This window comes from Artemia sp. Qi Xiang Cuo, chromosome 18, assembly GCF_049724085.1.
Source record: "Artemia sp. Qi Xiang Cuo chromosome 18, ASM4972408v1, whole genome shotgun sequence".
In the NCBI taxonomy this organism is placed as follows: Eukaryota; Metazoa; Arthropoda; class Branchiopoda; order Anostraca; family Artemiidae; genus Artemia; species Artemia sp. Qi Xiang Cuo.
Window position 1 is genome coordinate 40,161,548 of NC_142811.1, and position 25,390 is coordinate 40,186,937.

Sequence of the window (25,390 nt, forward strand, 5' to 3'; positions counted from 1 at the left end):
CTGTGTGTGTGTGTGTGTGTGTGTGTGTCTGTGTGTGTGTCTCTCTGTGTGTGTGTGTCTCTGTGTGTGTGTCTCTGATTGTGTGTCTCTGTGTTGTTTCTCTGTTTTGTGTCTCTGTGTGTGTGTCTATGTGTGTGTGTGTCTCTCTGTGTTTGTGTGTGTGTGTGTGTGTCTCTCTCTGTGTGTGTGTGTGTGTGTGTGTCTGTGTGTGTGTGTGTCTGTGTGTGTGTGTGTCTGTGTGTGTGTCTCTGTGTGTGTGTGTGTCTGTGTGTGTGTGTCTGTGTGTGTGTCTCTGTGTGTGTGTCTGTGTGTGTCTCTGTGTTTGTGTCTCTGTGTGTGTGTCTCTGTGTGTGTGTGTGTGTCTGTGTATGTGTGTGTCTGTGTCTGTGTCTCTGTGTGTGTGTGTCTCTGTGTGTGTGTCTCTCTGTGTGTGTGTGTCTCTGTGTGTGTGTTTCTGTGTGTGTGTCTCTGTGTGTTTGTCTCTGTGTGTGTGTCTCTGTGTGTGTGTCTCTGTTTCTGTGTCTCTGTGTGTGTGTCTCTGTGTGTGTGTCTCTGTGTGTGTGTCTCTGTGTGTGTGTCTCTGTGTGTGTGTCTCTGTGCGTGTGTCTCTGTGTGTGTGTCTCTGTGTGTGTGTCTCTGTGTGTGTGTCTCTGTGTGTTTGTCTCTGTTTGTGTCTCTGTGTCTGTGTCTCTGTGTATGTGTCTCTTTGGGTGAAACAGTTTGAGGCATTTTAGGCGATGATTTTAGAAAACAAAAGCAGAACTTTTAAAATCACAACAACTGAAGGTCAGTAAATATTTCCTTTTGGGGGCCCGGGGATGGCCTTTGGGGGTCTGGGTGGGCCTTTGGGGGCGCCGGTGATCTTTTGGGAGCTTGGGGGGCCTTTGAGGACTGGGGGCGTCGTTGGGGTTTGGGTTAGGAGGTTTGGAACCCTTTGGGGTTGTGTTAGAGGACCTCACAACACTGTTCAAATGAAACTTGTGTATTATAACGACCACAGAGTTTCACCATTAAATTCTCTTCTAAAATCTCTTCAAAAATCATCTTTTAAAATGTCTCTATCTGTTTCGCCGAAATAGTTCCATAACCTGTCTAAAACGGTTTCGCCCAAATAATCCCTAAACGCAAATTCAGCGTGTTCCTTTGTTATTGGCATCTCTGCGCTAACGCATTTCAAATTAATAGGAAACCTTTTCGCGCGCTAAAACAATTCATCGCTAAGATGTTTCTTGCCTAATTGTTTCCATGTCCTTTGGTTATTAATATCCTTTGGAGTTCGACCAGTAGAACTGTTCCCGAGGCAAAGACATTAATGATTTGGATCTATTCCTGGAGAAATGTTTCTAGGCGAAAATTTTTAAAGTCTGACAGATGATGTCATTGATTGATTGATCTGTCAAGAAAGGGAAATTAATTTGTTGTTTCTAAGGGGAATTATTGATTCACGATAGGTGAATTGAGGTCGACAACACAGGTGATCCAAGGTTGATGTTGTTGTTGTTGTAAGTGCACGCTCTCAGCGAACTTTATGTAAATCAAGTTCACAGGTGCTACTCGTGACAGGACCACGTGGTTTATGGTTTTCCAAGTGAGAAAGTTCCTGTTTTTCAAATTCTCACTGACAAAAACCATTGAACATCCATGAAAAACATCAAATAAATCGACCAACACACATAACCATCCATGAAAACAACCATAAATGTGACAAAATTCCTGTTTTTCCAAGTGAGAAAATTCCTGTTTTTTCATTCTCACTGAGAAAACCATAAACCACGTGGTCCTCGTGGGACTCAATAAGGCATCTCTACTAATATAATCAGGGTTGATCTATAAATAAGCTATAAAAAAATATTTGGTCTTTTTTGATTAAAGGTGACTAAGATCGAAGTTTCAGATTTCCTAGCCATCTGGGAATGGCTAACCATCTAGCCATCCAAGGCCGTACCCAGCGGGGGGGGGGTTCGGGGGTTTGAACCCATCCCAAAATATTTTTTGACTCGTAAAAACGTAACAAAAATGGATATAAAAAAATTTTGTATGCGTTTTTGAGGATTTTTGTGTAACCCCCCCCCCCCGAAAAAAATCTGAGTACACCCCCCCCCCAAAAAAAAAAATCCTGAGTACGGCCGTGTAGCCATCTATTAAAGTTCTGCCTTGATCATTTTATAATATGCACTAGATCCCGAAGGAGATAGGTTAAAGCCCTAACTTAGTTAATGTAGCCTTCTTTTGGGAATGCCCGAGCCTCTCTTCCTCCATAAACATAACTTGAACAAGTTCAAGTTCCATTTATTTCCATAAATTTCAATAACAAAAACAATATCCCAAAGCTCTACATATTCATAAGCATTTACTTTTAACAGATTTAAGTTATGTATTTCAACTTATTAATAAGCTTATCATCATCCTGAATATGTTTTTATTTTCTTTAAAATAGAACAGCCGAATTTTTTTCTTATGAAAAATTAACAAAGATGCCCCCATCTTTCCCGTTAGATTGGTGAATCTCATTCAATTCCAATGTGGCGATCTCCAATTCTCAGATCAAATTACAAAAGAAAGGACTATGTCATTTGCAACAGGGCTTCATACTGACAAAAGAGAGCGTACAAAGAAAAAAACGCACAAAAGAAAAGATAGGTATATACAGCGAAGACTGCATAACGACGACATAATTGATAACAAAAACAGAGACATGAAAACACTCTTTCGAGACGCAGATTTAAAAAAAGCAGGTGTTTAGTGAATTTTGTTCGTACTTTCTGTATTAAAGATAAACCTTTATGTTCCAATTTATTTTTCTAATTTCGAAACTATCCATATAAAAAGTTATTCACTGAACATCACTAAATTGTTTACTGAATTATATGATACTATAGGAATTGCTTGTACGAACAGAACGACTTTGCCCATCCCCACTCAGAATCTCACAATTTGTGGGATTTGTTCGACATTTTTCAAAAAATAGGACGGAGAAGAAGCGCGGATAGCTGTGTTGGCCTCAGGCGGTTTGGTGCTATGGTGAGTTGTTAGCAGCAGTAGTTCCAAAAAATGCGTCTCCTTTTGCTGTTTTGATGAAAAAGACCTGAAAATAGGGCTTGAGATCTTTATAATTAATTCGCAATGCATAAAGGCATTGAAATCTACCTTCTTCTTTTTTTTTTTTTAGCTATTTTGCCAAATTTACCTCTGCTCTTACGAAAACTAAAATAGGCTGACCTATAAGGCATTTGCTTACAATGCTTGAGGATTTAGAGTAAAACTGATTAATGTTGATAATCAAAGAGAACATTTCGGGAAGAGCTGGGGGTCCCTCCTCAATCAATAAGTCGGTAAAACTTTAGAGTTAGGGCTCTTGAGAAGGAAACATGCTTATATAATAAAAGTAGTGCCATTAGATTCTTTATTTTATGCTCTTTCCTACATATAATAGTCACTTTCATGACAGTGCGCCCCTTCTGCGCCTCTCCTGATGGTCCCATATAACCCTAATACTAAATTTCCCCGTTAAATGAGACTCGTGATTCGTCATCGATTCTTTGTTAAAAATGGGCTTCTGCATTGTAAACGCAATTGTATTCAGTTTTGCCTATGATTCATTACAATATTGGACAAGCGTATTATTTGAAATAATTTTAAAAAAAGCAGAGAACAATGTAAGGAAACATGATAATCTGGCTAATAGAAACATCCTGCATATTATAAAATGAGAATTTTGTAGTTTCAGTGTTTTCTTTTAGTTGTTTATATATTCCTAGGGCTATATCTGGGACCATCAGAAGGTGGAGGAAAATGGGTGGTGTGGATTCTTTCAAAAGAGCCTTAACTCGCTAGTTTTACCAAAAATTCACAAGACGTGCACAAAATAGGAAGAGAAATTTCAGGATAATGGGATAGATATACGGCTTTATTCAAATTAAATCCAAAACAATCGTCTACTCTTGGTTCCTAAAAAAAAAAAAAAAAAAAAAAAAAAAAAAAAAAAAAAAAAAACTGACATTTCTTTCAACGGCATAATTTTGCGACATCTTCGTTCTTCGTTCTCTTCTTTTTATTATTACAACTATTTTTTTTAGCTGACTTGAGGCCGAAGCCTTTCAATGTTGTGTTCCTTGAAAAAGGCAAATAAAAAGAGCTTCTACTATAAAATCTACTAATTAAATCGATTATCAGTCTGTATAAACAACCACTAAAAGCCAAAGATAATGAAAGTAAGAATAGGCTATGTCCCTGTATTCAGCCTACCTTGAATCAAAACTGTAATAATTTAGCTTAGGCTTCTTCGTTTTCAGATCCTTTCGAATTCTTTTCAAAGCTTCAAGCAACTCCATTTTTTATTGAATTATCCCAACAAAATAGCACGATAACGAAAAACTGATCACCAATATTTCGGTTACAACTCTCTTATTCAAATAAATTGATTCTAATCAACTGCCGAAACCGTCAAGAGAAATAACGGACGCCGAGAACGCCGAGTATTGCGGCGTCTTGGCCACCGCCTATGTCGTCATTACTGGACGCGCGTTTCCAAGCAGATGCAATTTCTAGCAGATGGAACTGAAAGTTTCTAAACAAATCAATCACCATTGGGAATAAAGCAACGCTTTCAACTATTTATAGGATTACGACACTAAAGGAACTTTTTTAGACGGAGGAGGTTATCACAAAGCAACCAACCGAAAAATGGGGCTCCGGAAAGGATTTTCATTCGACATGGGGAGGGAATCGAAGTCATTTCAGAAGAAATCAAGCATGGGAACGATATTACAACACATATAAAAACCAGAAAAGTGATTTAATTCATTTTCCTCAATTTAGAGGGGGGAGATGTTGTAAAGAGGGCAAATTCCCTCAAGGAATAACCATGCGCACAAAATTAGAGGAAATCGAGTTAAAATATACACTTTGCTCCAACAAGACAAGTTTATTAATGGTCTATCAAAACTTCAGCCGCCTGACTTTCAATTATGTCGATTTAAGTTTACTTTTGCAAATACAATTGAAAACAAATTGAGGCGCAATAAACTTAAGCTTTTTTGGGGTTTATAATTATGTTTCGGTGGATTTTTTCTAAACGAAATTTAGAATAAAATCCACATGATCACTACAAGTTTTTTAGTTGTTGAATATGATGAAGCAGTAAGTCCGAATGTGATAGAATAGATATCAGTGAAGCTTACAAAAGGTACATTTTGGGGATTTCGACCCTTTTTGACTCATTAATAGCAGCAATAAACGCATCTTCCCCCTTGAAAAACAAGAAACTCAGTCGTCAGACCCAGCTTCGGGAACCAAAAGACCTAAAAAACATTTACGTGGAGAATCTGGGCTAAAGGTTTGCAAAGTGGATATCAGCGCCTAATAAGATAAGAAATAGTGATAAGACTTAAGAAGAATATCCATGGGTTACTTTACTTGTTATGCAACTGATAACAAAGGAGTTATTATGTCTATAACACGATGGCACACAATTTGTGTTTCAAAAAGGGATCGGTGTACTAAGAATGGGCGGTGGAGAGTTGGGAGCCTATGATCTAAGAGAAGGAGAAAAACAAGAAAATATCAGTTGAATTGCAGTTCACTTTTTCTAAAGAATTCCAGTTCTTCTGAGCCTATGAGACTTTCAGGTACGGATGTTAGTCACAAAGTTGGCAAGTCCCAAGGAGGTACTTATTGGGGATAACTAAAGGCTTTCAGGGTCCTATTACATGGTGATGCTATCTGATGTCGTATTTAATATTATATCTCTTAACTTTTCGGCAAATCAAAAATGACAAAGTTATAAAGCTTTCGGGCAAAATTTGTCTCTCCCAGGACGCTGCCGTTTGAAAAGTGACAAAATTCTCACACATAATATGAAAACGTCAAAGGAGCAAAGACAAGTATGCTTTAATCCATAAACAGTTTTAAAGGACAGAATATAATAATCAGAAACTTAGAACATATTTATATCATTCAAAATTGTATATACTTTTGCTCCCTAATAAACAGCTTCGATAACTTTAGTACACGTAAACCGTCAGTGATGAAACCAGAAAAAATTATGCAGTGGGGACTTTTGGGGAAGCATTGAGCGATAACTTCAGGTATATATCGGCAAGGCCGTAACCAGGAGGGGATTTAGGGGGCTTGAATACCCCGAAATGTTTGTCCGACCCGTAAAAACGTAAAAAATTTAATATAAACAAATTTTTGATGTTTTTAAAGTTTTTTGTAGCCCCTCCCCTAGAAAATTCCTTTGGAACCCCCCCACCCCCAAGTACTGGATACGACCCTGTATGTCGGACAGCTTTCACTACATATTGTTTCCTACTAAATAGACCCCAAATGCTTTCTGTGAACACTTAAATCGTCACCAAAATCCTTCGTCCCTAAACAGAGAGATCTCCTGATTCCGGAAAATTGTTCCCATACGTAAACGAAATTTTCCAGAATATACATCTAAGGTCAAAGTTAGGCCACTCTAAGCTAAAGTATTGTTCCTGTTGTGACTCATTTTATAGACTAAGTGAAATATATCTGGTTTAAGTTTTTTTAATTCTATCTTAGAATCCGGTTGAAGTCCTGAGATTCACCTTGCTAAGACCTATGGCGCGGGAGGAATGAGCTCCAAGCGAAATTAGATTTTTTTTTTTTTTTTTTTTACTATGACAGGTATTTTATCAAGTCTTACTATAGGGAAAGTGCGGGGATGTGAGTTTGAAAAGACATTCCTGGACCCTAGTTTGGACACTACACCCATACCAGGAACTTTTATCAGGAACCACGAATATGAATTGGAAAGCAACTTCTCCAAAAGACCCTTTCTACTACATTACCTTAGACACATTAATCCTAGCTTAGTATTTCTAGATGGTTTATCAACTCTGTCCATATAGTATATTCTAGTTAATTCCACGTCACAAAAGCGAACCTCCTTCATTGGAGAATTGCCAACTCGATCAAATCAAAACGTAAGCATATAATCTGGACCAAAAATATACTAAAACTGTTTTCACTGGAACAAATCGGGTTACTAGGTTTTTCTTTTTTGTTATGTGTATCCTAGGAAATGCTTTTTAAAACAAAATCTTTCTTTTAATAGAAAGTTGATGTCGGAACACTGTACGAGGACTAAATCTCAGAAAAGGTTCGAAACTCAAATTAACCATGAATACAACACCTCACGTTCTGTAGACCATAAAAATGGAAATGCAAAACCAAGAGAATTTTAAGATACTTCTGATTGTCGCCATGAAGTCGCTAAGAGTGTAGAAGATACAAACCAACATTCGAATAAAAAATTTACAATCTGTAACAAATACAATATTTAGGAACAAAGCTGGGACGACCACTGTCTCTAAGTATGAACAACAATCGCTAACTTAGCTACTTTACTATTACTACAAAACAAATTGTCGAGTTCGTACTTATGGAAGACATGGGTAGACTCTCCCCAAGATTTTATGGAAGATATACCTCCCCAAAATGCATGTTTAAATTGCGCAAAAACGAAAAATTAAAAAAATATGAGGACTAAATTGTTCAAAATTAAAGGCGAACAAAGAATTAGACATTAATGCCTCCTACACACATTGTTAGTAAACATATGCGGTAGACTTTATTTTGCATTAGAATTGCCTATGACCCCATAATTTCTTTCGTGCACAGCTAATCTCTAAACTGAGCTGCGAAGAATAGGAACTAAATCTCACAGAAAAGAAAATCCTAAAATCCAAAATAGCTATGAATACAACATCTCAGGTTTATTGAGTTAAAAACTGAAATTCAAAACCAACCGAATGTCGTAATCTTCGTAAATTTTACCGATTCGCTACTTGATTTATGCCGAATTTTCTGCAGAAATCAAGAATTTTGTTAAATTCGCCCGATTTTGCAAAATTTCTGCCGAAATTTTCGCCTTCGGTGGAAATTTTACCCAATACCAAAAAGTTAGGGGGCAGCAAAAAAGTTAGGGGGAGCTATCTGTGATGTTGCAGTTCCCATCTAGTGGTGGAGTAAAAAATAAGCAAGAAAAAAAAGAGTCATTAGTGCTACCCATGGAGAGGTGATTTTCTTTGTTGATCAAGGTGGAAGGCTGTATGTTTCCGACGTGGGGTTTCGGCGATGTCGATTTCAATGTTGTACTTTTCGTTTCACTTTGACACCGTTTTTGCGGGGTTTCAGAAATTTTTCGAAATTCCCATAATTTTGTTTTCGCAACAAACTTTTACTATTAAGACTAATAATAGAAATAATAGTTAGCCTACCATTCGTGAATCAGCTACAAATGAAATTTTTTCTCACTAGACACTCTTTAAAACGCGTTTCTTAAATTTCTGGTTACTACGGGCCGTGGTTCGTTCTTTACTAGGTTGCTGCTATTGCTGCAACCATGATTTAAAGATCGCTTTCTGGAAATTACTTTTGATGAGAGCTTGTTCTATGGGGCAACTGAAGGTTTATTATATGTCTTCCTGCCTACAAAGTGTGAACAATTTTACCAACAGGTTACTCTTGTCGCCTAACTCTGGTAGGGATCATAGACTGCCACGTCAAGATACTTCTGAATTGACTCAAGCGGTTTAGCTGGACAACCTCCAGATGTTGATGTCTCTATGGCTGGCTTGTGCCGGCAATCAAGTGGAGAGATATATATGAATCACTGGCACCCCAGCAAATGAAGACAAGGATACTCAATAATAGAAAATATCCTACAATGCCTAATATCACTTAGTTTTCTAAGACAGGGTGATTTCACTTTATTCGACCGGCCAGGCAAGAGACACCCATTATTAATAATTATGTCACCTTTAGAAATTGCATGGATACACAGGCAGACTATTCGCCTTACGAAAGATTCAGGAGTGGAGTGGGTAGGACCGTCGTCTGATAGCAAGCTTTTATTTTATCAAGGGACTGGATACTGTCAGTCATAATTTTTCGCCACCTCCATCACTGCATCTTGTTTGTCAACAGGCAAACTTAAAGGGAGAGGATCTAATACTAGCTCCCTCCCCCTCCCGAAGTCTCAATAGTTTTATAATTTCCCCCAAAATTTGGTACACAGATTGCCTTCAATTCTTTGTCGTTTCCGCCGTGTCGTCAGACCTACGGAGCGCAACAGATTTTACTAAGTTTGAAGGTTTGAAGTAAGAATTGGTCAATTAGTCCAGAAATTCCAGCTAACCGGAAGTACACGATGCAACCAACTGGAGTAAAGCAAGTCTTATATGGTTAAGTAAAATCCTTCTTCGTCATACGATACAAATTTTCTAAATCACCAGACATTTCTAGAGAATACAATAGGGATTAGGAGAGAAAAGGTGGTCTTAAATTCACAACGCTAATGAACCACGATAAATCCACTTAGTGAAGAGGAGATGAATACTTTAGTTCACGGTATTTATTGAACAATACCAACAATCTTCAAATCCTAAGACTACTACAAAATCATTTGACCCATTACCTTTGAATACCTTGAAAGGTAGAACTAATAAGCTCAGATTTCAACGGGTAGTGTAAGATTGCTGCATTTACGGCCTAGGCACTCCGTTTCGCTGACACTCAGATGTGTGCCTTTTCCTACCAGGGCGGATCTAGAGCCAAACATGGGGGGGGGGGGTAACATAGCAAGGGCACTAATAATTTAATAAACTGTCAAGTTTATTTAAAAAAAGAGTGAAAAACAGAAAAAAAACACGTAATGAGGGCGCCAGAAAAGATATTGGGAGGGTCCATAGTCCCCCGGCCCCCTGGATCCGCCAGCCTTTCTTACTCCTGTACGTCTGACAGTATCTAAGCCGTACTTTTAGCATCTTAGAGAACTTTAAGACTTACATACATATTTCTCGAGGAATCCATGATTGAAAAACACTAAAAACGAGACTTCAGAGGAAAATCAGAGAAGTTTTACAGCTATCTACCGTGGGACTCAAAAGCGAACCGAGGGAGAATATTTTCTCATGTAGTAATTCTTATGCCGAAAGAGACAGCAAGATACTGGGGGGAGGACAATGGAAACTTGCGTGTACAGCAAGAAGCGCGAAGGAGGCATAGATTCAGAGTTGGAGGCACAAGTCACAATATATCTTCCGCCAAAGGTAATCCCCCCTTCACCGCATACACTAAGATATCATCTTGAAGGAGGACACTAAACCATCCACATTTGATACATGACATTTTTACATTCTTCTGTTTATTGGATTTGAATGGGTGCATATATTTAAATGCGTACATACATTTTTACACACACTTAAGACATGCATCAATGTTTTGTCTTCATAAAATGTTTAATAGAATCATTCAAGGCAGCTTACGCTCGAGACACACTCTAACAGACAAGGATCCTTAACAGACAAGGATCCAGAGAAAACTTAGAAGTGTTTCAGCTATCCGCTTTAGGAACCAAGGTGAAGCAAGAGTCATTCTTATGACTCTTTCAAATACCTTTTCTAACAGTCATTGTTATAACGATATACAATAATACTGAATGGTTGAGCGATCGCTTGGCACTTTCATATACACTAAGGGGGCGTAAACAAGGCAACAGTGTAGGGCTGGACATACAGGTAGCATCTTACTGGAGAAATCAGGGTTGGAGATACAGTGACATATTGTCATGAGAGTGAGAGCCCCCTCCAACCACAAAATGCGCTAGAAACTCCAAGAAAAGCTTAAAATCGGGACTTCATCGCTCTAACCAAGCTCTTGGAACAGCTTTGTCTCCCTGCATGTTGACAGATGATTTAATAAAATGTGTAAAATTCTTGGAAAAATTTTGAGAGAAATTAATAGCTATTACCTTCTTCTGCGTAAAATTAAAGTTCACTTTTTCAGCAAGTTTAAATTATTACAATCAGACACCTTTTGTATCTCATTTTACCACGACTACAGCATCCTAGAAACCGTTAGAGAAAGAATATTTTGTCCCTTTAAAAGCCAGATGGAAAAGAAAAGCATATACAATGAATTAATGAAAAGGTAATGTATGACTGATTTATGAGGCAATGGCGTGTGAGCTTAGCGTTAATTTTATACGGACAGGTGGGTAGAATCATGATGACAATAAGTGTATCCATCATGTGAGCTTATTGAGAAATCAAGATTATTTGTGAATTAGATACTTTCAATAAGAATTTAGAAGAATTAAAGACCGGATGAAAAGCATTGTAGCTATAAAATATTGTACGGATGTTTGATTAATGACGCAATAGCGTGCAGGCTCACGCTTCAATCTAGGCAAAATTACAACGTTGGGAAGTTGCAGTTCGGATTGGAGTTACCAGCATTTTTAACTACTGTGTTTTACATTGGGTCAAGTTGAAAAAGGGTATCAAGAGGTTTCTTGGGTGTCAGAGGGATGCGTTAAACCATATTTTTTTGGATGCGTTAAACCATATTTAAAGCATCTAAATGAAATGTCATAGCACATTTTTAGTCTTGGACTGTGAGATTGTAGAGACAAGATGGTACAATCACAACGACTACAAGGGGATTTAGGCCTATATTCTTATAAGCCCCGTATTTTCAATGTTATAACGCCCATAATACATATAACCTCTTAATCAGGCAACCTATACCCGCATGCAACCAGTAAAAACAGTTCAGAGGCTTGCCATTGGAGATAAAAGCACAAAAAAGGGATTTTTAGGCCTCAAATTTTCAACCCAGCACCAAAGGAGAAATCCCCACATATCCGCTATATGTAAAGGTATCATGCAAACTTAAGAAAAAGAAAACACTTCCCGCCATTGGAGCGAAAATTAGGACAGCTGATTTTTTCTTGCAAAATCTGATTTCCTTGAAATTTGTTTAGTGTAAGTTTGGTCTCATCAGTGGTGGATCCAGGGGGCGAGGGGGAACCCCCCTAGCGTAGTCTAAAGTAGTGTAATTTACTTAATTAACTCAAGTTTGCGTTAATTAAACTTGCTCGTTAATTAAACTTGCGTTAATTAAAGTTTATCGGATCAACCTACTTTGCGCTTTCCCCCTAATTTTTTATCGGATCGACCTATTTTGCGCCCCCCTAAAAAATCCTAGATCTGCCCCTGGGTCTCATTTGCTTAATAGCCGATATTTGGTTTTCAGCCATTTTCAACTCGGGCATTTTAGAACACATGAACCTTTCTTTTTTCTAGCAATCAAATTTGACTCTTTTTTGACAGAGCTTGAAGGAATGCAATACTTGTACCTCAAAGACCAACTGTAACCGAGGTCTGGGAGAGGCAGTTGCCCCCACGGTCCCAAAGCAAATTACACCCCTGTTGACAATATATACTGTGCGCTAAATGTAAGTTATTACGTGCTCTAATTTAAATTTATATTCTCTTTTAATATTATATTTCCTTGCTTAAAACTGATTATGTTAGAAATCATATGCTGTCCTGATATTACCATATCCCATCGGCGAAAGTGGTCACGTTAAAAATGAAAATAGAATCTCGCCAGGAGCGGCATCCCTGACGTTAAATATAACAAAGAGACTGACACAATTTTACACTGCATTGTTAGCCTTTGGCAGTCTTGTGCTGCGATGAGTTGTTAGCAGTAGTAGCTAGATAAAATGAAGATATAACAACATACTTCCATATAATGCGTTCTAAATCTAGCTAAACGTTTCAACAAAATGAAGAAATTACTAAATTTAGACTAATTCTAAATATATAACAATAAAATATTTCTTACTAAGCGTCCCAAAATTTACAACAACCATAAAAAAGACCTTTCAAATTTAGTTTGACTACTACTTTTGAAAATTACTACATACTAGTATGATTTCCATAGAAAGATTTATAGAGATTCAATAATCGATCGAATCACGTCATTTATAGTTTTGGAATCATATTACGAAAAATTAAAAGTAGATTGAGCATTATTTTTATTGATCATGCAAATAGGCTACCAAATCTGGAAAGCAAAAAGAAAGATTAAAATTAATCAAAATTTTACAATACGTGACCCAAAAAATAAAAATAGGAGTATTGTAATATCAGAGGCAACGTTATATCGTTGCCTAACGTAACTTCAATGTATCTTTTTTCGGACCACTTGGCACGTAAAGGACGGTCGTGTGCACTTTGAAGGGGGCTCATATTAGAAACTGAAACTTTTAGTGCCCCTTTTTGAGAATCAAACGTAATTGGAGGGTAACCAGCCCTCCCCCTTTTCCCTTTTTATGGCCACCCCGTCTCCGTAATCCTCATAATATCTTTTTCTTTTTAAACAGTCATTTTGCTCAAAATTATCGATTAATCCAATAAACATTGCTCCGAGGATAATGGGACCCCCCCCCCCGTCCTAGCGCAAGGATTGTGAGGCATGCAAGTTGCTAAGTGTTTGCAGATGGGTTTTATAGTGGAAAAGAAGGAAGTATGCTTGATCCTGGGCGCCCAATTGGCTCGAAAATTTCCTGGATTGCTCCCTGGGCCGAGGGAAGTGCATTTTTTGTTGGGGGGGGGGGTATAATCTTCAACAAATATTTTGTCCATGGCCAATTTCAAATTTAAAACCGGAATTCTCTGTGCCAAAAGGCAACTTAAATACATTCTTAGACCATACATTCATCAGTTTCTGTTCTGTCGTTGACAAGTATACTTCGAAAGGTTCGATTTTCGTTGGTTTCTTTTTCTTTTATTTCTTTTTTGTTTAGCACTGAGGACGACTCGACGGAGGTCCTTGTCAAAATATTTGCTTATTTCTTCTTCTTCGTGGTTCGCCACTGGCTGACAAAATCCTCGTTTTTCACCTTTTTGGATTTTATTTTACATTTTGTTATTTTCTTTCCTCTCTGAGTTTCATTTGTCAAAAGGTAAATACTATACAAAAGAAAAAATGTTCTATGCTTTCCCAAAATTGGGGCCCGAAAAGGGTCCCTATATCCGTAAGTCCTTGGGCAAAGGGAATCCTACTGCAGAAAAACAAAACAGAAAAAATTGGCTTCGCCAAAACAGGCCCCGACAAAGGGTCAAAAAAGAGCCTTTACACAATTTTTTTGGACGGATTGAAACTTTACACTGTGATTCCCCGGACCGTAGGGACTCTACTCAAAAAAAAAATTGAGTATGGGAGGATGTGGGCCCCTCAAATTAGCCATAAAAGAGCGAAAAGAAATTTTGCTAGAGTATGGGTCCCCTAAACAGGGTGTCCGAAAATTACACGTAGGCTTTTTTCCGATTTGTTTGAAGCGAATCAGTATCCGGCCTTTGGGAGGGAGAAGGGTATTAGGAGGCTCAAAAATTCTTACTCCCGATCAGCTTCAAAACCCCGAGCCGAGTTTAATGTAAAAAACGTTTAGGTGCAAGATATCTCCAGAAATGGGATCCAAAAAGTGCCAACAAATTTATTTCTGATCGGCTCAAAACCTACATACTTATGTCCTAGGATAAAAAGAACCATATTCAGAAGATAAAAAAAAATTTGTCATCACAAAAAGGGATTTTTTTTTCGAACAAATAAAAACCCGAAATCATAAGCTCGAAATCAGTAAGGTAAACCCTCATGCACAATAAGAAAATTATTTGGGGGGGAGGGGGTCAAGGAGCTCCAAAAAATGGCACGAGAAAGTTTTTTTTATTGACTTGAAACTAATACCTGGATGACCTAGGGAAAGAAGATCGCCAATTCAAAAAAAAAAAAAAAAAAAAAAAAAAAAAAAAAAAAAAATTGGTTCTCCAGAAAACAAGGTCCAAAATAGTACTAAAAAACATTTTAATAAACAGCTCGAAATCTAAAAACAAAAGTCCCTAGTCAAACGGACCCCAATGTACAAGAAAGCTTTTTGTTCGGTTGCCTTGACTTTCATGGAAAACAAAATCTTGTTGTCCTTGATCAGTCTATAAAACTAATGCACTGAATGTTATGAAGTTTTATAAAGAGACCCCAAAGCTGCGCCTAAAAGTCAGCGGCGCGCCGCCGAAAAAAAAACGGTGGTGCACCTCCGAGCTTGCATCACCGCGCTGACGCCGCCGTTGATTCTACCGGCGGCGGCGGCACGAATACGCCGCCGTTTTTTTCTCTCTTTTTTAGTTATCGATATTGATCTCCGGGCTTCAACCGTTATCACGGCTAATCTGTTTCTTAAAGACAAATACAGTCCTCTTTGGCTCGCGATGTATATCGGTTCGTAGGAAGCAGAAGAAGAAATTTTTCTTGAAACAAAAATTCTACCTTCCACTTTAAAATTCTGTTCATTTTTCTTTCTCATTTTTCCGATAAAAGGAGGTAGGTAAAAGAGCATAAGGCAATTTAGGATGTTATCATCGGCAGCGCAATCGCGCTGCCTAAGTAAAGAACAATGTTGGCACAATGTATTATTTTTTGTTCGTACCAAGGCAATTAGTGTCAAAGGGTTTGTTGTAGAAACTACAAAAAGGGTTCAGTTGATAGGAAGCTGAGATAGATTGTGCATTTTTCGACAATTAAAAAGTATCAGAAGGGAGCTAACAACCCCTCTGTGCCCTCGATTTCCCAGACATATACCGTCAAAATTTTGAAAGATCCATTTTGTTCCGAGTAACTGATTTCCAGTCATAAAATAAGTTTTTTGAGGAGGTTACTCCCCTACAAACCTTACGACAAGGGTTTTAATTTATACCTTGGGGGTATACAAGAACGATGTTGGCACAATGTATTATTTATTATTTTTTCCTTTAGACCAGGGCACTTCATGTCGAAAGATTGTTGTAGAAACTTCGAAAGGGTTCATTCAATTAGAGATTGGAGTGGCTTGTGCCCTTTTTAATAGTCAAAAATGATTGGAAGACAACTAACACCCCTTCCACGGCCACCATTTCCCGAAACACATACAATCAAAATTTTGAGATAGCCGTTTTGTTTAACGTAGTTGAAAGTTCTGGAAATTAGGTCTTAGAGGATGACAACGACCCTCACAGCCCTTAGGGTAAGAGTTGTAATTTATGCCCTGGGGGCATATACGGAGTTTATAGAAAGCGTCGTGGTAGAAACTCAAAAAGGGATCTTTCGATTGAAAATCGAAAAGCCTAGTGTACTTTTTAATAATCGAAAGTGATTGGAAGGCTTGACATTTTTATAGTAGAGATCGATGTGGGTATAATGTGTCATTTTTTTTTGTTGTTGTTGTTGTTGTTTAGACCAGGGCACTTCGTATCGAAGGAGTTGTCGTAGGAACTTCGAAAAGGGCTCATTCGATTGAAAATACAAAGGGCTGATGCCCTTTTTAATAGCCGAAAGTGATTGGAGGGAAACTAATCCCCCAACCCATCCCACCCACCCCATTTCATTTTTTTTTTAAAAATAAAATTTTCCTTAAGATTAAATAAAAATGCACTGTGTTAATGCTAATTCCCAATAAGGCATCTCAGCAGTATCCCAAGAACGACTGAGGGTATTATGTTCAAACTTTCGGGGCTGCTTCTGCTCTTAAAATTTGACCAAATCAAAATAGCGTAAGTGTATCCAAGCTATCAAGGAAAGTAAAAAAAAAAATCTGCGAATGTTATCAAGTTTTCCATTTCAGATCAACTAAAGGAGGTATGAAACTAAATTAAACACTACTCTTTGTGTCCAGATTTTTAAAAGGGTCTATGTTGTTAAATATTGCTGAAATAATTTTCTCCAGCATACAAATAGAAGGCCAAACTATAAAGTCTTAAAAAAACGAAGAGATTCAAAGTACTATTTTCTTTTTCCCTGAAAATACTATGTCAATATTAAACGAACAGAAATTAATTAAAAAAAACTGTTTCCACAAAATAAGTTTTTCAAAGAAAAGTAAAGAAATCCATTAAACCAAAAATGAGCAAAATTAAAAGCAAATTAAAATAATTTGCACTTTACTGAAAAAAAATACAAATGAATCTGTATTGTCAGTTTAATAAACATATACTGATATTTAGTAATCAAAATGTTAATATTATTTGATTTATTAAAGTTATAAAAGTAAAAACATTTACATTTTTTCAGTAAAGTGCAAATATTGTTCTGACCTTGGGAAGGCATAGGGGCTTTGCGCCCAACTTATGTTAATTTTTGTTCGTTTTGAGTTTGACTCGGTTAATTATTGTAATTTCTATTCGTTTTAGGTTTCATTTATTTATCGATACTGATTTGTGGTAGTTTCCCGCTTGGTAGATTATCTAGAGCTAGTATAGAAATATATCTATAGAAATAAATTACATTTTTTTGCATAGTTAGCAGAGCACACTGAAGTTGAAGTAGCCTTAAACCTTGACTTGAAACGTCATAACCTGATCATTTCTTTCAGAAAAGAATTTTGGAGGGTTAATCCCTGTTTATAAGAAAAGACGGTAAAGGTGCAGTTTAGTTCCCCCTTTAGTGTAGGGCGCAGGAGCCCTATGGTAAAGGTGCAGATTTGTTCTCCCTTATAAAAATAACTTATTACAGCAGATACAAAGGAGAAGCCCATTTGCAGCATTCTTTGGGACCCCAAGGTCCAATGCTAGTATCAGATCCCACGAGTGGCAGTTTACGCTCGTCAAGTTCTGGCTGTACCGGCCACAAGTGCCCCAGCTAAACGGCTTTTTAGTACGACAGGACTGATAGTGACTGCAAAAAGATCAATGGCTCCAGGCAAAGTGAACAAACTCACTTTTGTTACATCAATTGTAACTGGAGTGATGAAACCGCTGGTTTAAAATTGTTGGTGTTGTTAAGCCATGGTATCTGACTTGGATACAGTGTTTTTTCGATGTTGTTATTTGTTTTTTCACTTCCTTTTCGCGTGTATTTGATGAACAGGAGATGTTTGAACTTCAAACTATGAAAGCTATACACACATTATCCCAATCATTAACAAGAAGGAAATGAATAAACACGGGATTTTATAGGAATAATGCGATGTTAAACATAAACACAACATAGGTTTCCCTGGGTCTAGTGGCTAAAAATGAGAATTCTACTTGGTCTGATCGACGGTGAACATAAACACTTACCATACGGCCCAACAAATTCCTGTTTTGTCATATTGTTCTTGTATGTTTTTAGCCAACCATTTAAAAATCCTTACTAAAATTGAGGTTGAATGTGCTTGGTGAAGTGGAATTTTTATTATTATTTTTAACCAGAAAACTCGGCGCGCGGTGGCGCGCCGCCGGTCTAAAATCGGACTAAAACACACATTCGCCGCCGTCATGTCGGCGTGGCGCGGCTTCGGGGACTATTTATAAATATACTAAACAGCCGAGGGGCCAACAAGCTTTAAACTACTTTTGCTTTTTCTAAATACAATCAATCTTTTTGAGGATTGAGTAAAATGCTTTAAATTTTTCTAAATCTGAAAAATAAAACCCATGATTTAGTTTATGAAATCCCGAGGTACAAATTAAAAATCGAAAAAGAATATTTGTATACTGAGAGTGATATTTTGCTCAGATATAATCTATCTATAAGGGGTGGAGAGATTATAGCGTATAAGCCTTAGGAAGACACACACGGAAGAGGGGGGGGGGGCATCGAGGACGTGCCTTCTTGAAGCCTTGAGATTATCCTATTTTCTCCAGAGTTTCTTATATTTTATGAACAATTCACCCAAATATACTTGAGACTGTATTAAAATAGTTTTATCACTATTATCAATTTATCATCATCCGCTCTCACAGCTATCGACATCGGAAACGGCATCTATTATTTTTGTACGGTATAACCTTTACGGTTGCGCTTAACATCCAATTAAGTTAAATATCCAATTAGGTAATTTTTGAGTGAACTACGATACATGCCTTCAAAAGGCAGTCTGACCAAGTCGCTTTTTTTAATTCTTTTAGATTCCAGCGTCAATCTAAATGACTCTCAACTTTAAGTTGCCACAGGCGAATTTCTTAAATGCAAGAATTAGTATAAAAGATTTACCAAAAAAAATTCGTCATCGAACAATAAAAAGGATTTTAAGAAGCTAATTTACATAAGCCCATTTCAAAATACTATTTATAAGATTTTCAATAGGTGGAGCACTTCTACAAACACCAGCATAATTTTACATTTTTAGACTAGATTATCAGTAGTATAAAATTAAAGTAAACAAGAGAAAATCTTTTCAATTTTCACCGATCATCGTTTTATGGACTTGGTCCAATTGGCATCAGAAGGGGGCATATGCAGCCATATTTGAAGAGGTTTAATATTTGTGAAAATAATTCTTCAATCTACGCGCCGAATTCGAATTTTGCAATTCTTGGTGGATCTGACTTGTACAAACTCGCAAAGCAACTATTTTCGTATAGTTCTTAACATGTACCCAGGTCAGCAAGCCAGTACAAACATACTGGACAGAAAAAATTGAAGTGATAAGCCTGATTTAGAAAGAAATATTAATCGAGCTCAATGAAAACCAAGTCAAAAGGACTCAGATTCAACAAAATTTTACGAATTACAGTTACGATTTTTTTTTTTTTTTTTTTTTTTTTTTTTTTTTTTTTGCTTTCAGTTGTCTCAATGAAAATTATTGATACTTTCTAGGTGTTAAAGCATTAAATATCGAATAAGAATGATAGCTATAAAAACCACAGCCTATGCTCTACTGAAGTACCAAAGACAGTGAAAATGAAACCTGATTAACTGAATGAGTTAGGTGGAAAATTAAAGAGCCATATACATCTAAAGAAATCAGGAAAAATTCCCTCCATAAGTCTCCAAAAAGACCTTAATATGCAGTCATGCAGTTCCTGGTAACAACAGACGCAATATTAAAAAAAAAAACATGGATGAAAAGTCCGCAAAAATAAGCTGATCAATTGCACATGGATTTATTACACATCACAACAAACAGCTTAAGAAATCGCAGCTTTCCTTTCTTTGTGTAGTTACCTTTGGGAGTCAATAGTTTGTTAATGTTTGAATTTTTACGGATGAGAAATGTTATGAAAGTTAATTATGAAGTTTTACTTATTTATTTTTACGAACCAGCCTGGCAACACTGAAGAATATATGGTATCACCCTAAAACTTCATAGTTTTATAAGAACCAAAAGAAAAATATTAGAAAATCACAGTTCTTAGATGACGGGTCACAGTTCTTAGATGACGGGTCACAGTTCTTACGAAAGTCAACAAAAAATGTTTTTATTTCGATGTCCTTTGTACTTTAAAGACATAATTTCCGGTATACTTCTAAATTTTTCTTTTTAGAGTTTTATTTACAACCGTGTTAAAAGAAATTAATGAAAGGTAATATTGTTTTTTTTAGAGCTATACTTCCTAATAGCTTATATTCTTCCTACAGTTGAATTAAAAACGAAAATTAAGAGAACACTGACCCTTGTACCAAACGACAAAAATCCTGAAAGTCAATAAACTAAAAAAGCATCCTTTTCTAAATAAGAAGAAGAACTTACAGGAGTTGGAAATAAACCAACTGAACACATAAGGAAAATAACCAAGCCATTCTTTGCAAACCAGTATAGGTGAAACATAAATAATACTATTCAGATCTAAAATTCAAGCTCCCGAAAAGGGAGGAAAACGCAATATAAGGACCGATACATTAAGTCGGCAAAAAATTAAAAAAGTAAGACATCATAATTTCAACCATCCATAAAGGTTCGAGACTTCTTAGTCTTAATTTGACTTCCAGACAGAGATATATAATTGGGGATGGGATGGGGGTTGTGCTTTGAACCCTTAATTCAGTGATACTCATTTTCAAAGAAGCAAAATTAAATTATTGGCCACCATAATTAACATAGGATCAAAATTTGATTAAAGGTCGTTTCAAATTAAATTTCAACCTTGTTTTAATTACAAAGCCACCAAGAAAAAAAAAAAAAAAAAAAAACTTCAAGAACACATTTTACAAATTGTGCTACGAAAGTTCATAAGCATCGACAGAGTAATGATATTCAGATGATTCTTAGCTGACAAACATAAAACAGGGCATTTCTTTTTAGCTTTATGCAATTGGCCACGCTTTGAGGTCTTGGGATGTTAGCTCTCCGTAAAAATACTAAGATTGTCTAGATTGTAAATTGTCAGTATGCACAAGGTGGCAAGATGCCACAGTGTCCAACAAGGAAACTCAGGCATAACTTACGATGGAAGCAATGCATTGCAATTAGCCATTCGTTGAGGTCTTCGCCTGTTAGCTCTCCACAAAGATATTAAAAGACTTTATTGTCAGCATGTACAAAAATGGCAAGATGCAAAACAATGTCCAACAAGAAAACCCAATCACAACTTACAATGTAAGCACAGTATTGCAAATTGCAATTAGCCACGTGTTGAGGTCCTGGGCTGTTAACTCTCCGCAAAGATACTATGAGGCTTCGTTGTCAGTATGCACAATGTGGCAAGATGCCTTAATGTGTCCAACAAGGAAACCCAAGCACAACTTGTAATGGAAACAACGTATTGCAATAAGCCACGCGGTGAGGTCATGCGCTGTTAGCTCTCCGCAAAGACACTAAGCTACGTCATTGTCAGTATGCACAAGGTGTCAAGATGCCACACAGTATCCAGCAAAGAAACCCAGAAGCAACTTGCAATGAAAGCGATGCATTACAGTTGGCCACGCGTTGCTGTCTTCGGGTGTAAGCTGTCATCAAAGAAACTTGGAGACTTCATTGCCAATATGTGCAAGGTAACAATTCACCATATAGTGACAAACAAGGAAACCCAACCAAGATTTGCAATGGAAGCATAATTTTAGGAAGTTATATGAAAGGCTCTAGAGACTTTGTTACAAATCAAAATGTTAGATAAAATTTTACACTGATGGTTAATTTCATTCTCTTCTGTTTCAAAGGACCAATTTCACTGATGACTAATTTCCTTTGGACGTTTAGGGGGCTCCCCCCCCCCCCCCCAAAAAAATAGAAAGGAAACCTGAAATACTTCAAATTTTAAATGCCAATTTTGTTTGTATCTTAGTTGGCAAATCAATTACGAGGAACGAAAAGATTACGATTGTATTGCAACAGCCTTATATTTCGGTGAAATCCCGCGAATTGCAATTTTGAATTAATTCGATTAATCCAGAACATCCAGTTCCTTACATCCAGAATGGCTTAGAGTAGAATATAACCTAGCATTACAAAATTGTTAACACCACGTTCGGTTTATAATTGACTTTAGACAAAGACGAATATATCATATTTCAATATAACCAAGCACAAATTTTCGAAGGGATTCCCTTCTAGGCAAATTTAGCAAGGGACAATATCAGATAAATAAAAGTAGAAATAGAAAGACGCAAAAAACATAATTTGGATATTTGTTGTATAAAATGAAGGCAATTTCAATAGCAGGTCCAATAAAGGCCAATTTAAGGAACGAGAAGGCGATTTTCAATTTCCTCCCACCACACTCCTCAACTTGTAAGCCTTGAAAGATTCTGTAATACCTCTGTTTAGTTTTAAAAAGAGACAGACTAAAACTTAAGCTTGGTTGAGAATTCGGCTAGGCCATGGCAAGTTGAGTTTCACACAATGACTTGAGCCAAACTTTAGGGTCCTACAGTATCACAAGCAGGGATTGGGGGATGGTGCTGGCTTGGACGGCTTCCCGGGTCCTAAATATAGATCCATTTCACCTAATTCACGGCTCATTCACGTAGCATAATCATTCTACAAGATGTAACCAATTGCCGGTAGAAGTATTTCTACTTAATATTTTGACATTAGTCTAGCCCAGCTGAATCAAAATGTCTTCAAAGACTTTTAACAAACTTCTCCATTAAATTCCAGGAGCTGACCTGACTTTAGGAGGCTAACCCTCCATAGGATTGGGTACAGCATTAGAACTCAGGAAAAACATAAAATGGTGTTCTGTTTTGTTTCTTCACTTAATTATCAATACAGTCGATTTTTAGGTTCCCATGCTTATTATATTGAGTGCGTTTTGTGGCCACGAGGATTCCTTTTCAAAATAGTTCGAACTTTCCCAGATCTAATCTGAATACATGTCAACAAATTCTTGCCAAGTAAAAGAAATTTAGGAGGGGAAGGGGGGATGTGGAAAAGGGATATTCTCCCCTCGAAAACTTGTCATTTAATCTCAACCAAATTTCTCAATTAAATTCCAGTTATTGACTTTAGGAGACTAGGACTCCACAAGATTGGGTACAACATTAGACCTTACATTGTGATGTCAATTATCTTTGCTAGTACGGCTATGCCCAAACATTTTTCAAGTGCACTTCACAGTGCAGGCTGGACAGGGTGTAACCTGTAACCAGCCTGTAACCTTGTGACAGTTTAGTGGATGAAGCCACGCCATAAAACTTGTGGACTTCTGACCAAAAATTTGTCGTAAAATTTCAGCCTCGAGGAGTGGTGATCATTGAGGCAAATACAGTCAAAAAACCCCATGAAACTTTGAACATTGTTGGCCCCCATGAAACTTCGAACTGCGATGATTTTTTAGCAGTGGCAATAGCACCATGGTACTAGCCTCTGCAACATCAAGACACTACTCTCAAAACACAGTTTTGTACCTTCGACGCCAAAGCCGAATGGAATAAATAATCGAAATGCGCTAAAATAAACTAATTTCAGTTCTTATCAATCTATTGACCCAAGCTTAAAATATTACTTCAACGAAAAAGAAGAAGGTAAATACCTCGTGATGTCTTCCATACTGACAGCTCGAGGTGTAACTGGCTGAGAATAAGACGAATAGTTATGCAGGGGCTCAGACATTTCTGTATAAGGCAAACTCAAATCCAAAGGTGCTGAAAAAAAATAATAAATATCTTAAGAAAGACGAGAAAAAAAAAAGGAATAAAAGGTACAAATCATAAACAACATAGCTATTGGATTTCTGATCTGAATTCACCTAGATCAGCCACCCCTTTATAATTAGGTATGAAAGCGATACCATAGCTTCTTTACCCTGAAAATCGCTCTTAAGTTGGCCAAGTTGGTGGAGGATTCAGTATAAGGAGGGAGGGGGCGGAGGCAAAATGTAGATATCTTCTTTTTATTGATATATTAGAACATCATAGGTTTTATTTTGCTTAATATATTCGTCGAGTGGATTTCTTGGTGTAGAAAGTACTCAGCCCAAAAAAAATCTATTAAAGGATATTATTTTGAATAATTGTCTATATATCGTTGAAGACATTATTCATAGAGTATAGTCTACGCCGAAATGGTTCAAGAGTTCTCAGAAACAATGTACGCTGTATAACTGATTAACGATTTGATATTTAAAAACCCTATTTTGTAGATCAAGGCTATTCTGAGTTGAATACTTTTTTACAGCCATGGTAATTCTAAGTTGAATCGTCAATGTTAAAAAATAGACAGTTCTATTCAATTGGAAATTCAACGAGGGATTTTTAAATCTTGACATAGCTATTATAGTCAACGCAAAATAAATTTTCACACCCTAAAAGAACAAAAGATACATTGTATGACTCAACATAAATAAGAGAAGTGCTTTTAGAATAATGTAAATAAAAAGGCGATGAGGACTGATTATGAAACAAAACTCAACTAGGTCATTAGAACCATAACAAGTTAAATATAAAAAAAAAAAAACTAAGATTTTTTTAACTGAAAGTAAGGAGCGACATTAAAACTTAAAAAGAACAGAAATTATTCCTTATATTAAAGGGTTATTTCGTATATGAAAGGGGCTGTCCCCTCCGAAACGTCTCGCTCTTTACGATACAGTTTTTAATTGTTTTATCCAATAAAGTTGTGAGAAAGAGTCATGATGGGTAAGATTAAACTTGATAAAATTTACATATTTGAAATCAGCATAAAAATCTGATTCTTTTGATGTATCTATTTGTATCAAAATTCCGTTATTAGAGTTTCGGTTACTATTGAGCCAGGTCGCTCCTTACTTACAATTCATTATATATATATATATATATATATATATATATATATATATATATATATATATATATATATATATATATATATATATATATATATATATATATATATATATATATATATATATATATATATAAAATGTAGGAATTAGATGACTCAATAAATAAAGTTTAGTGCTTTTATCACCAACTAAATAGAAATAATAGATACTCCATCTCCAATGCTTCAACTGGAACCGAAATGTACTTACTCATAGAGATTAACCTTTGAACAATCATTGGGAGTGAACAATTGCATAGTTGTGGGCAACCACATTCTTTGTTGGGGAGAGGGTTTTAGGCACCTGCAAATTTTTCCAAAAAAAGGAAGGGGCGTGATCCTTGAAAAGTGCAATTCATGCAAAAGCAGATTTTTTTTATTTTAGTATCTACCCCCATCTTTAAGCAAATAGATAAATCTGAGATTTATTTATTGAGATTTTATAAATCTCATTATTTAAATATTTATACTTCCTTTTTTCCCCTTCATCTTGAATATAGTTCTCCAGTTTGGCACCCGGCATCTCCCAGGAAGAGTCAGATAAAATTGAATAAAACCAAAGACGTGTATATATATATATATATATATATATAT

General features: G+C 36.6%; 1 protein-coding gene across 4 annotated transcripts in view; it reads right to left on the reverse strand.

The window, feature by feature from the left end:
• The window catches only part of LOC148941495 (disks large 1 tumor suppressor protein-like), a 172,071-nt gene that overhangs the window by 22,540 nt on the left and 124,141 nt on the right, over nucleotides 1-25,390 (reverse strand). For all 4 annotated transcript variants that reach the window (XM_089104020.1, XM_089104019.1, XM_089104022.1 and 1 more), the window contains one exon: nucleotides 23,529-23,640. In XM_089104020.1, the coding sequence (XP_088960146.1) occupies nucleotides 23,529-23,640 (112 nt within the window). The remainder of the gene's footprint in view (nucleotides 1-23,528; nucleotides 23,641-25,390) is intronic.